Source organism: Periplaneta americana, chromosome 2 (genome assembly GCF_040183065.1).
Source record: "Periplaneta americana isolate PAMFEO1 chromosome 2, P.americana_PAMFEO1_priV1, whole genome shotgun sequence".
NCBI classification, from domain to species: domain Eukaryota; kingdom Metazoa; phylum Arthropoda; class Insecta; order Blattodea; family Blattidae; genus Periplaneta; species Periplaneta americana.
The window spans coordinates 169,202,972-169,217,970 of record NC_091118.1 but is presented as its reverse complement, the minus strand read 5'-3'; the positions used below and the strand labels follow the sequence as shown (position 1 = coordinate 169,217,970).

Sequence of the window (14,999 nt, the reverse complement as noted above, 5' to 3'; positions counted from 1 at the left end):
TGGATAACAAATAGTTATCTTGTGATGTATGCATATTATTACAATGGAATGGTTCTAATAACTACAGCCCGGAATTTTAGGTGCTAGAAGTTAATATTGTTCCTCACTATAGCCCCCACTTCTTTGGGATATCATTCAGTATTTTCCCTTCGGTACCACTAAAGTTCTCTAATCCTCATAACCACCACTTACAAACTAGCGCATGATTTATCATTGCCATGCCTCCACTTCTTTGAGATGCCATTCTTGTCATTCAGTATTTTCCCTTTGGTATCGTTAAAGGTCTCTAATCCTCTTAACCACCACTTACGAATTAGTGTACAGTTACAAGATCCATTGCTCAGTCCTTCTGACTCTGTTGTCTATTATTACATATCGGACTCTTGTGAACTAAGCTTAAAACCCTCTTCATGGGCAACACTTCTTTTCATGTACACTCAGCGTTATTCTTAACTTTTAGCATCTAAAATTCCGGGCTCTACTAATAACCTAGGAAACTGAAGGACATGAATGTTCATGTATCTCATCACAAGGGCAAACCACTAGGTATCACAACTCAGTAAGTGAACTACAAATACCTTCTCTTAAAAGACAAATTTTCTCTTCATGGTTGAATGTGTGTATGCACACATATGTATAAACATATGCACATGCATTTGTACACTAACACTCATACATCCCTTCACTAGTGTGTGTATGAGTGTATAGGCACATGCACATTATTTTACATACACACGCACATTGAGAATATCAAGAAAGTATAATTATTTATTTAATTTGTTATGAACTACAGAAATTTTGGAGTTCTAAAATATGAAGTAGGTAACTAGAGTCATACCTGCATCAGAACACGAGCTCCAACTTCATCAGGTGTAGTAGGAGGAGGAAAGTTCCCCATTTCAAATGGTTGATAGTCCACTGTTTCCACCACAACGAAGTCATGCCAGTCAATTTGTGCATATGCAACTGTAAGATAAATTATTTACAATAGTACTTGTTAGATTATTGGTTGACAGCATGGGTTGCCATTTTGAAAATTCATATCATGTAAAAAAGAGAACCTATTAGCCTAGATCATATATGTAACAGATAACTCCTCGCTACATTAAAATCGGCAGCACTTTGAAGAGAACAACCGCCAGGATCGCCACCCGTCCGCTGTAAAAGAACACGAAATGGCAGCACAGTCGCTAATGCAATTCAAATGGGTATTAGGACGTGACTCCTTATGTAACAACTAGATGGCAGCGTAGTAAACCTGACAAAAGTTGTTAACCTCAAAGCCTATAACCCCGACATATCTGTTACATATATGATCTAGGCTATTAGATTGAAGAGCAACAGATAAAATTGTTCAGTATAATTTTCCTGCACATCAAAGCTGAACTTGACATACCAATATCCTTAATACCTTCCTGTTATACACTAAATTAAATATATATACAGGGTGAACTGTAAGTAATGTCATTTACTCTGGTGGGTGATTCCTTCAGTAAAAGCAACACAAAAGTCAAATATCATTTTGCTATGTTTTGAATAGTTTTTCAGAAAAACGTGCATTTTAAAATACATTAATTATGAGATCTTGCAATGCTGCAACCAGCAGGCAGTACACATTACGTTGTATTCCTCCAACCAATCCCTTCACCTGGTTTGTTGAAAATAATTGCCATGTACATTATTAAAAACTCATAAAAAAATACAGACAATATGCCGTTTAATTTTTGTGTTTAAACTGTGTTAGAGAATGAAGAATGAACAATGCTCATTTCACGTTAAACAAAATCTTGGAAAATTTAAAATAAACCCTACAACCTAAATTTAATTAAATGTTCAGAGAACACAGAAAATAAGACATGCTTATTTCAAACTAAAGTGAAAAGATTAAGAGCTATTTCTACACTCCCATTTCAATTGAATATTCTACAGATCACAAACAATAATGATGCATATTTCACGTTATAAAAACAACATTTTAAAACATTTAAAACTCTAAAGGAAAAAATAAAAATATGATAGGCCTATGTTTATTTTACGTTAAAGTAACGAACAAAATTAAAATTCAGTAAAACCTCGATAAGACGCACATGCTTATTATTTTTATTTTTTTTTTAATCCAATGCCACCAGGTTGTCTTTTCGACATTTCTGGTCTTCTCTCCTGGCCATGGCTTAGTTGTAACCCACTTCTGAGGTTGGGGCACCTGGAAGGCGGAGTTACATTACCCTGATGATGTGATAGGATGATTATGATAATGTGGTGCCAGGAGAGGTCTTAAATCTAAACTTAACCTAAATTCCAGACCATGGACGAACACAGGAATAATCCCTCGCTTATTATGCTATTCTGTGTAATATGCTTTTTTTTGTCTGATCCCTGCACAGTTCATATATAACGCCTTTATAAAATACCCCGTTTGTTCCGTTCAAGTCCCGCATAATATGCTATTTTTTTGTGGAATATTTTCGATGTAATTTTCAGTAATGTACTATAACAGCAATGAAACATTTTGGCCATTGAACTCGCTGGTTACATTAACCTGAAAAGTACTGGTATTCGACCTTTTACCTGCGCAATTATACCTTCATACTGTACAATATCCCACCCTCTTGTTACGCTCTCTTATTCGACTCTTTACCTGCGCGCTTAAAGCCCACATATAGTTACAATACCCCACACAATTAGTTTCTTAGGAAATCATCTTACACGAACCCCACTGTACCTTGAGAAAACCTGTCCTAGCAAGTCTTTGTTCACTACAAATTCCACTTTAACTCACTGAGAATCTAATTCAAGTCTCCATATTGGAAAACTATAGCTCTAGGCATTCAGTTAATACTGTGTAATTAATATTAATGTGTCTATATGTTCTAATATTGTCGAAATGGGGATGGGAAGACTAAAAATATTCATAGAACTTGTAGAGTATACTATTCATTCCCATACTAACACATGCCAATTTCTTGGCCAAAATTTATTATCGTAGTATTATGAGAATTACTTAACATATATACGAAATATAATTCAAACATACCTCTTTCTTTTTCCAGTTCTTCTTCTTCTTTGCGTCTTTGAGCCTCTTGATACTTGATCCATTCTGATCGGTACTTCACTTGCTCCAGAATTGTATTCATTGAACTGCATTCTTCTTTCAAACGAAACATCAGATCTTTAGGAGGAATAAGGACCTAAAAATTGTGAAAATCAGTATAAAATTAGAATTATATTGCTTACTTAGTATCAATTTGAATTGATGAAATGCAACAAATCAACTTAAAGGTAGTATACTGACAATGATCCTCACTTCATAAAACAGAAAATGTTGAATTTGTATTACCGTAATATATTAACAACAGCACTCATGTATTTCATAGCAAGTGCTGGAAATATTTTTTGACAGTCATAACTGACACCCAATTAAGAAGTAAAAATTCGCTTGCTGGTATTTATGGAGGCTTATTTAAGCTGTTCCATTTGAAGTCTTGAAATATGTACAGGATGGGGAGATGTTAGGCGAAACAAATGACATTGAACTGCTTTGGGAATGTCAGTCTTACATGCTGGCTCTGTCCCCAATGAAATACCTCTGCTGCTCATTTGTTGGAGGTGAATGAACCCACATGCCAAAGTGTGGAGTGATCCAAAGGATTAGATCAATGGAGAAAATCCATGATTCCAATGGCAATGGACCCCGTGACCTTCCAGCTTCAAGTGCAACACCTTAATCATCGAAATTCTATGTGGGGAGCTTTTTACAAGCCTGTTTATAGTGGTTCTGCTGGGAATGTCGACATAAGGGAAAACAACAATGCTATTTTTATTCACTACAATTCCAAATTGTATTTTCAAAATTTCAACTGAGGCCTTCGACATGCAAAGTCAACTGACTAACAATGATGATAATCTAAGCTGTGTATATAAATTATATAACTATACATTTCTATATTGGTTACATTACATATTACAAAATGGTGGGCTATGTGAGGGTGGCAATGAACCTCCAGGTTCATTAAAAGCCATAAGTAGTACATATTACAAAACTAAAGCTGCACAAATGAATTTGGAAGGATTGGTAAATATTACCATTAACCTGGGGTGAAAGTGGAAAGGATATTTACCTTGGTGTACTGCTCCAGCAACTTAGTGAAGTACTGGAACAGAGAATGCTGAGGTCGAAGAAAATCAAACTGGTAGTTACGTTGCTCCCTGTTCATCAAATTCGTCAGAAATTGACGTCCATTACGTGCCACAAACTGAGCTGTCAGCTTCACAATGTCTCTGATTGAACACACAGATAAATTAAAAATGTTTGTAAAGTGGTACATTTCATTTTTTCCAGATAGAAGAATTTTCGTTAGTTCAAATGTGTTTCATACAGTACATGGCACAACTTTAACATACTTTCCATTTTGGTAAAGACTGCTACTTTTCTTCCTAAAATTCTACCAATCTATGTACTGCTTATTCTTGCACTGATCATACAATCATTCTCTCTTTTATCTGTATTTGTAATATCTCTTTTTCTCTTATTTTTCCATCTTTCCTAAGAAATTTTGTACCTCCGCTTAATTATTATTTAATTAAAAAGACTATAGTACAGTACAGCCGTCTAAGTATGACTTTGGTAGTTTTTTTTTAAGTTGGGAGATAGAATGCTGTATTAGAGTTAGACCAATGGCCTACCCCATTAAATAATACATTATGCAACGAGCCTATAATGGTAGTAATTAAGACGCGAGTATGTTTGTTTATGAAACGAGTGCAAGCGAGTTTCATAATTTTCATATGAGCGTCTTAATTACCATTATAGGCAAGTTTCATACGACTTTTTATGCTCGACCATATTTCTAACTTGAAATTATTCATAAGTATTCATGTTATGGTTATGTAAGTGAGGAGCAGAACTGACCTTCTAAATTGTGAGATGTGCGCAAACGCGAAAGTATTGACTTTTTCCGAGGCATGAATGTCATTGACCTTGATATAATCTAGAGAATAACATGAACATTAGGCCTGATATAACCTGGAAATTGATTTAGAATTGAAAAACGAGATGACAAATTGAATTTGAATATTATTTACAATTGACGCTAATTATTATAGTAAGAGAACTTAACCTTCTGTGACAGTATTGGATTTCCAGCCTCTGTGACTTTTCCCTAATTGTCTTTCGATTGCATATCCGAGAATAATCTATACTTGCGGTTTCATAATGGTACAATGGTGATTTCTCATTGGCTGAACAACTGAATTATAATGAATAGGTGTACTTTAATGAGGTGCATTAAAGGGCTACTACCAGGTGTATAATTACTACATTTCGGCATGGTCGAGCATAAAGATTTGTACATAACACCATGGCAATGAAATGGTGCTACCTTACTTCTGCATGATTTATTCACATACTCAACAAGAAACTATATAAAAATTAAAAGTAACTGAACATGTTTCCACATAAAACTTGTAAATCTGTCTTAGAACTTACCATTCAGTTGCAGAATATGATGGAATACCGAAAACCCGAAAAACTCACAGACAGCCATTCCAGTTGTCACAGATGTTACATTTTTACTATTTTCAAACTCTATATATTGAAAATGAAATGACTTTTGTCAACTTTTATTATTAGAATCAATTTCGAAGATCAGTATCATTTTACAGAAAAAAAGTTGTTTGAATAATAGTTATTTATGCAACAAGTGGATAATCTTGATGATTATGGCATGAGTCAATGTTCGTGCGACAATTTTCACGAGTGTCATAATAAGATTATCCACGAACTGGATACAACACTTTATAGCAGACGTGGGCAAACTGGTAATCATGATTACATCAGGTAGCAAGGAGGATTCTGACATCATGTTTCTCCCACCAACTTCCACCTCCTCTGTAAGCGACCCTTAGTCGATGTGATAGATTGTCTTTGCGATGTTGAACATGTCAACCTCAATGAATACTCATAAACGCCCATTCCAGGTAGATTGGAAAGAAAAATTCTTCTGTTGTGCTTATGGAGGAAACGTGATATGCTTACTTTGCAACAAAATTGTTATAGGAACCACAGAAGCAATATACACAGACATTATAAACAATGTCATAAGAATCACAGCTTAATTACAGGTAAGTAATCGCAGTTGAAGTTTAATACCTACACAATAAGCTAAAATAATAATATTAGCTAGATCATTTTTCTGTTTTCACAAATTTTTAAACAAAATTTTGCTCTATCTTCTCTATTTTCTTTTCTATTCCTCTCTATCTCAATTTATAGGGCTGGAACATACGGAGCAGCTTGAAAAATTAAAAACCGAAATATTAAGTAACCAGAATAGAGAGGAGGCGAATGTCTTTGACTCAAAATATTAAACTATTCATCCTCTTTCACTGTGTCAGTTTGTCGCCTATGGAACTCCTTACCTCATCATGTCAGGGATTGCTGAACAGTTAATCAATTTAAATTAAAAATTAAGAATTACATACTTTTACATGAAATTGATTTCTGAATGTTAGCAGATTTTTATAGGTTAGTCTGTGTGTTTGTATAAATTGTCATTATAAAGTATAATTAGGATATGAATTGTAAATCACTTCATCATGTATCATGTTTAGTCAATATTTCATTACATACAAGCTTGTTAATGTGCATGAAAATGATTTTTATATTTAAGTATAACTATTAATATTACTATTTTTGTCATTATAAACAAACAAACAAATAAATAAACAAATCTCGAATTGGAAATTACATACCATGATTCACTACTGACTTAATCACGAATATTATAAACATTAAAATAATATAATAATAACAATAATAATAATAATAATAATAATAATAATAATAATAATCCGAGGCATGACAGTCCATGAAGGACCATGACTGACCAGCTGGCTGCTGGCCTCACATCCACATGCTGAAGCAGAGTGGTCGATCATCCAACCAGAATGGAGGTATCGTGTGGTTAGCACAATGATCCCCCCAGCCGTTATAGCTGGCTTTTGTAACCAGATAAACATTAAAACCAAATCTAAATAAGTTCCATGAACACAAGTCATTTATAACATATAACAGAAAGAGAAACTCAACAATAGTCAATGGTTTATTGATATATCCAAAGATCCTATACACGCGATAAGACAATAGACGTTAAAGGCTATATAAATAAACTTAGAAATAAATATATATACACACTAGGATGGCCCTTATTTTACAACTTTCTAAAAATTTAGCTCCCACCCCTCTATCTTGTTCCAATCAACAAAAAAACGATCTGTGCAAATTTTCAGCTCAATCGGACAACTGCAAGGCGACCCTCATCGACCATGAAGTTTTGAAATTTTAGCCCGGAAAATATTTTCTTCTAATATTATTAGATAAACCTATATTATTATTATTATTATTATTATTATTATTATTATTATTATTATTATTATTATTATTATTATTATATTTGCTTTATTCACTTATTTTGTAACTAAACATAATCTTGTCTTTGATGAATAATTTTTCACTTATTGATTCAAAACTGTCTGTGCTGACCTGCTGACTGCTCGTGTAAAGTGACTTTCAAGACTTTTTCCTAGAGTTGTAAAATGGCATCAACCTCTTCAGGTAGTTCGTCATACAAGTTAAGACAATACCTACTTTTATGTCTCTCTTGTTGGCTACATCTTCAATCAAATCATGGAGCCAAACTACCTTCAAACCGGCAAGTTTTAAGCATTTTCTTCTACAATGTACAAGTTGTAAATCTTACAATAAAGGAAAGTATAGCATTGGTGATTCAAGAAGTTTTAATTTTTTTGGCATAAAGAACGAATCCCTACTAGAAAAAGTGACCACTGTGTTCATAAGTTATTCAAACTCTATGATAAATGGAAGGGTTTATAGAAATATTTGAGTAGAACTGCAGGCAAGGAAAAAGAAAAAGGAGATATTTTTGTGGAAATTATGGACGATCTCTTTGACATAGCTCATTCAGATGCTTTGGACAGATGAAAAAATAATGAAGAGGATACGAATTTTTAACGATGATTTTTCTTGGCAGCATTCCAAAGAACGGGATATCGTTTCATATACTAAGAGCTGGAAGTCATGCTAGGTGAATGGCAAAAGCAATTTTCGCATTCAAGATATACTTGTTATCAAGTTCAATTTCAGTTGCCTCATAAGGAGAAGAACTCTTTAAGAAGAATATGTATTTTTCTTGCTCGAGTGTAGGCTATGTTCGAGCCTAGTTTCTGTCAGAAGCAATTAAAGCACCTCATTATGATTTCTTGTTAATGTGTGAACTGATAAATTATCAAGATATTGATCCAGAAATCAGTAAGGCTGCTGCAAATAAATTTTCCAACCATCTCTGGTACTTGGTTCCCGTGTGGCTCTATCCTTATTTGATGACTATGTTCCAACAGTGGTTAAAGCAAATATGGCTCAAGTTATACTGGAAGCAGACGAAGGTGAAGAAGAAAAAGAAGAAGAAAATCAACTGAAGAGCTACATTCTGCACCAAAATGATTTTTCTTCCTTTACAAATATTGAGTTTTCGTCTTTTGTAACTCCTAGTACTAAAATTTTCTTCACGAGATTATCTATCAGCACCGATGTCCTCGGCAAAAACCCTTCAACTTGGAAGGATGATCCTGTTTACAAAAGTGGAATTGAAAAACTTTAGAAGATAGTTGTTGTGAATGACGTTGCAGAAAGAGAAGTCAAACTCATTCAGGATTAATATTCTCACAAAAGATGAAAGTGAGAAACAATTAGTTTTACAGATTGTTACCAGAGATTGTAAAAAATACGCAACTCCTACTAAATCCTCCCTTAAGAAAAAGTAATGTTCAATGTTCGTTCGTATACATAATTATATGTATATTATATATACATTATAATGTTTCGATTCTGTAGAAATTTTGTTGTAAATAAAAATGTGTTTCTCTTATAGAAGTTGTGTACGTTACTAAGAAAACCTAATATTTCTTAAATTTTTCATTTTATTTCAGGAATTTTTCGAATTAACTTTTGGAAAATTTCGTTCAGAATATTTTTAAACAATTGCTGGGGTTGCCAGAATGTCTACATAAATTTCTCTAAGAAGAAAATAAGAAATGATCGAGATAGGGAAGAGTATACCGCTTTTGTATGGAATTAATCATTGCGTATACCATGTTTCAACTTCAAAGCATTTGAGGGTCGCCAAGCAGTTGTCCGATTGAGCTGTAAATTTGCACAGATCATTTTTTTGTTGATTGGAACAAGATAAGGGGGTGGGAGCAGCACAATTTTAACTTTCGAAAAATTACCTATAGCTAAGGGCCACCCTAATACACACACACAATCTATACACAAAAATGGAGTAGTAAATAACTGAATAAAGGGAAAAGTAAGTGAATTTGTATTCACATCAAACTTACAAGTCAAGTGCAGAAATGGATGGAGGATCAGCAATGAATTCAAACTCAGCAGGGGGATCTTTGGGAATAAATGGCTGTTCTGAAACCTGCTTAAGTAGTTCTTGTTGTTGTTTCTGCTGGGCTGATGATAAGACTGTTTTGAGCTGCGGGACTGGAACTCCAGGTACAGTAGGCTCTTGACCTGCTTACAGAAACAATTTACTAAAACATCTTTGCATTCATACAAAAACACACAGATCTATATTTCTATATGTGTCAGAATTATTATCGAAACAATTACATTAAAAACTGCAATGACAAGTTAAATATTAATAACACTAAAATAAATCAAAACAAAGTGTTAAAACAAAGCAATGGGAAAGAAAACAAAAATCCGTTATACAGGTGATTCAAAAGTCTGTGAAGAAATTTTAAAAAGTGGCAGACGGAAGCTCAACAAACATTTTTTGTCAGACAACATTGGGTCAGTGATGTCGTTAGCCAGTATGTGAAATGAAAGTCATGAGATTCACACCACACATAACACAACATCCACTTGACGTATAGTTACAGAAGATGCTCAAAATGACTACTCTAACCTCTAAACAAAATGGTGAACCATTGTTTGTCAGGCTTGCAAAGATCCCAAGACTAGCAAGAATTATATCGGCTGTTCAATTGTTCCTCGTCATTACCCAAGTAACCCTACAGGAAAAAGTTCAGTGAAGTCTGATGGCCAAACAAGCTCGTCATGGCCAGCCCACCTGTTTTGAAATACGTTGTGCACAACTCATGAAAAAATCACGTGAAATGTGCTGGAAAACTATCAAGCTCTTTCTACTCGGTTATTTAATGATGCTGTACCAAATAATAGGTTATTTAGCATCGATGGAATTGCTTATAGCCGTTATAGCAAAATGGTGTTTAGTGTGATGAAGCTGAGAATTTGCCATAGAATTACCTTCATAGCCTTATAGCTGAGGAAAACATTGCAAAACTCAACCAAGTAATCGGGATTCTTTTATTATAGGATATCGCTTAATTTTCGTCAAGTTTTACAAACGATTCTGACGTCACAACATAGCCAACGTAAACCAACACGACGAGTAAATAAAACTCACTGAGATATCACCTCAACTAACCCACTAACCTTCTCACATACATCGACCTCATGTCACTGAGATATCACCTCAACTAACCCACTAACCTTCTCACATACGTCGACCACATAACATCACCCCATTCTCCAATCTAGCCAACATATATTTTCATAAACACACTACCGATATCCTATAGTCATATAGACCCAAGTAATCTAGGAATCAAACCTCCACCCAAGTGAAGTTCAAGATCAGCAGGTAAATGTGCTATTGCCTGAGCTCTGTCTGTGGCTATCATGTTGAAACCACATGTGTTGCTTGTTTTAGAAATGTTAAAAATTATGAGATATAAGACGAAGTAATTTGTACTCCAGATATAGGTTCTTCTGATATCATAGTAATCAACAAGCACAAGAAAAAAGACTGTAATACTGACTCAACGGTGTGATTCCAGCTTTGCTGTCTCGGTGTTCAGAATATTGGAATAAACAACAATCGCTTAAAGGAGATGACCTTACAAGTTCTTAAAGACTCCTTGGGAATTTTACACAATCATTTGTACAGTCTATTCATTTAATTTTCTTGTAAATTTTTTTATATTTTTATTATTGGGTTATTTTACGACGCTGTATCAACATCTAGGTTATTTAGCGTCTGAATGATATGGAGGTGATAATGCCGGTGAAATGAGTCCGGGGTCCAGCACCGAGAGTTACCCAGCATTTGCTTGTATTGGGTTGAGGGAAAACCCCGGAAAAAACCTCAAGCAGGTACTTGCCCCGACCGGGATTCGAACCCGGGCCACCTGGTTTCGCGGCCAGACGTGCTGACCGTTACTCCACAGGTGTGGACTCTTGTAAATTAAAAGAGAAAAAAAAATAGGAGGCATTATCTTCTGATCGACCCTCGTACATCTTGGCCTAAAATAAATGATTGCATCCAACAGCTGAATAAACTTGTATCCTTGATGAGTTAAATGGTTGTGCTAGTAAATATAAGCCTAACGAAATATGCCTGTGAAATTCTTTTTCTTTTCTTTTTTTTCTCATTTTTCAATATACACTTTTTAAATATTTACATATGATTGATTAAATTTCCTTTCTTTCTCCTGAAACGCACATTATACATTTGTTGGTTACACCCTAGATCATATATGTAACAGATAGCTCATGCCTATGTTAAAATCGGCAGCACTTTGAAGAGAATAACTGCCAGGATCGCCACCCGTCCGCTGTAAACGAACACGAGATGGCAGTACAGTCACTAATGCAATTCAAATGGGAATTATGACATGACTCCTTGTGTAACAACTAGATGGCAGCATAGTAAACCTGACAAAAGCTGTTACCGTCAAACCCTATAAGGCTGAGCTATCTGGGTATGTATGATCTAGGGTTACACTCTTATTCAGGGGAGGTCTTCAATTCTATCCTGAATGTCTAAACTATACTCCAAACTTAGGTTAAAATCGTTAAAGGGGTATTAACTTAATGGTAAGTTTGTGTAAATCATTCGTTACAAGAAAGAATGTTATTTTTCTTATGTACAGACTTAACTTACCTCTCCCTTCGCGGAAATCCTTAACTTTATATTGATAATATGCATGATAGGGGTCACCAAAATTCAAGAAGTTAAATTTTGGATTTCCAATTTCATTTTGTCTTATACGTGCTTCAAATTCTGGACCATTTCTAGCAACAAAACTTGCAGTTTTGTCAACAATGTCTGTGGAAAAAGGTGGTTAAGGAAATTATAAAATACTGACCCAAGTGAATCTTTTGTCCTCCATCTATTATAGGCCTATTAGAGGCAGTACTTTTATATAAAATGAACATTTATAAAATAAAAAAATGTGTTACTGCAACATTAGCATTTTACATTAATGCCAAATATTGCCCAACAATCCACATTATTCAAACATTACGCAAATTTTCCTGTATGAAATACTAACTAAACTACAAACTTCAATAAGAAAAAGTAGATACCGGTATTGATTTATTTTGCCCAGCCTCCAGAATACCACGATGTTGTCTGTCAGGAGTGACTGTCTTAGTAACCCGTCTCTAACCATGACAGCACCTGCATTTCAAATGTCAAGAGGTCATTTAAGTGTACTGAACACAAAGTGGACGATGAGGTTAGGTTCCAAATGTAATATTTTTTTAAAATTTACATTAAGATTTTGGCAATTCTTTACTGGAGTGTTACCACATTAAGATATAAATATATTTACATACTTGGGTTGTAGTCGAGCCATACATATCATATACGAAAAAAAATTGAGTGCTGACGCCAATTTCACATCGAAAATATGGATCGAAAATTGCTGTGAAAGTGCTGGCTGGTGAAGAGGTGTGGGCAGGAGGGATCGCTCAAGCGAGGTGGAAGGGTAGACAACGGGAGGGAAGCACATGCATCTCATGGGAAAATTTTAGAACATGGATTGCACCTACCAAATTATGTCTTAAAATACTAAAATACTAACCTAATCTGGCACTGATTCGACCAAAGCGAGTTTTCGTAAGGCTTAATCAGTGTTAGGGTAGTTTAGACTTTTGGTAAGCCTTGGAAGAAAGGGCACATTCTTAGACAACTGTGAGCATATGCAAGGCAAAGAAAAAGCTTAACCGGAACAACTGGATAATACCCACGGCAGACCAATATCGATAGTCGACCCTACTCGCTGGCCACTAGTCACCGGGCCGTACCGAGCCGTATCAAACAAAATATAATCGAAATGGTGGTAGTCAAATTCGCGACTATATTCTTAAATAATTCACTCCATTAGTCAAGTTCAAGGTTTTATGTAGTACAACGGCGGTTTTTTGAATGCATTAAAAGAAAATGAAGATGTAATAAGATCATAAACTAGGTTATCACAAGGAAATTAACAGGAAAAAAGGTGTGTTTCACGGAATACCATTAAAATGACGGAAAGTAAATTTCCGGTTAATGTTCGCCAAAGCGTAAAGTACGTAATTATGACGGCGTTGCTGTTTTATTTCTGGCCTAAAGAAAAATACCTAGCCTTTTACGAAAAAGAAATGTAGGGACCATGAAATTATTCACCGCTTTCATTATAGACCTATTATTTTTTTTATCAATATTACGAATCAAAAACTGTCATATTATATAATTTTAACTACTACATGGACGAATGAAATCAAGCTAACCTAACCAAAGCTAACCTAACCTAACCAAAGCTAACCTAACCTAACCAAAGCTAAGCTAACCTAACCTAACCTAACCAAAGCTAGCCTAACCTAACCAAAGCTAATCTAACCTAACCAAAGCTAAGCTAAGCTAACCTAACCGAAGCTAACCTAAGCTAATCTAACCTAACATAACCTTCGTAAATGCAAGGCCTGTAACCGGAGCAAGAAGGGATCTCAATCATTTAATCTGCAATGTACACGCAAAAATAAATTCAAGTAAGGATCACGTCCCGAGCCTCTCCTCTAAGGCACTCGTCATAATTTACTCGCAATATTTACGCAAATACACATTGTCGCTAACAGTGGCGCTATCTCTCAATAATGTTCAGAACGAAGGAGGTAGACAGAGAGAGAAAAAAATTTCTCCCGCCAACTACGCCACACACCATTGTCATGTTCTTATGTTGGTGACATTGTGTATTTACTTAAATTTGGTGATAAACGTAACGGCACGGTTCAAAGCGACCGTGCTAATTCTCCAGTATAGCGGCTTAACCTAACCTGTCACTGATTCGATCCTACGAAAACTCGCGTCTTATCTGTTATCAGTAAGGAAACGCACGGAATGAGATGCCTCCTACAGCTTCCACTTCTACGGATCCCTCCTACCCGCTTCTCTTCACCAGCACTCACTTTCACAGTACCTTTTGACCCTTACTTTGGGTGTGAAATTTGCGTCAACTCATTTTTTTTTCTCTCTACGATATCTATGACTCCTCTAGAACATCATCCTTAGCATAAAATGTTAATGTTAATGTTCATGTTCATGTTCATGTTCATGTCATATGTGCCATGTAAAGGATACTCCTCACCTCTGGCGGTGGATAAATAATACCCACAATCGGCTGAGTTGTTGGTGTTTCACTTTCATGATTTTCCGGCGGTGGATTTACTTCTATTGACGGCATTATGACAACTACACATATAACTACAAAAATAAACACAACGCTGTTTCGGCCATTTATGTCGCACAGTCCAAAAATCGATAAAATGCGATAATACTTCGACTTTTTTTTTATCGAACTAGCGAATAATTATTGTTTCGAAAAATATCCCACATATTTATGAAATTATACCAAAAATTACCACTGCAATTCTTAAATTTTATTACTAGAATAGTACAAAATGTTGAAAAATACACACTGTTCGTATTTTTTGTAATACTATTGATATTCAAAGAAACAGGAAGATAGTGGCATCTTTTCTTTTTGTCTGCGGTAAACACTTGGCAATCACGAGAGATTGGCACAACTGATAGCAAGACAAACGGGGAAATTATAAATATTAATTT

General features: G+C 35.0%; 1 protein-coding gene across 1 annotated transcript in view; it reads right to left on the bottom strand.

The window, feature by feature from the left end:
* Positions 1 to 14,696, bottom strand: part of Sf3a1 (splicing factor 3a subunit 1) — a 41,678-nt gene extending 26,982 nt beyond the window's left edge. Inside the window, exons 1-6 of the mRNA XM_069818873.1 lie at positions 14,514 to 14,696; positions 12,054 to 12,218; positions 9,415 to 9,595; positions 4,119 to 4,278; positions 3,035 to 3,188; positions 839 to 966 (exon numbers count right to left, since the gene is read on the bottom strand). Coding sequence (XP_069674974.1) covers positions 839 to 966; positions 3,035 to 3,188; positions 4,119 to 4,278; positions 9,415 to 9,595; positions 12,054 to 12,218; positions 14,514 to 14,616 — 891 coding nt within the window. The 5' untranslated portion in view covers positions 14,617 to 14,696. The remainder of the gene's footprint in view (positions 1 to 838; positions 967 to 3,034; positions 3,189 to 4,118; positions 4,279 to 9,414; positions 9,596 to 12,053; positions 12,219 to 14,513) is intronic.
* Between the last annotated feature and the right edge of the window lie 303 nt (positions 14,697 to 14,999).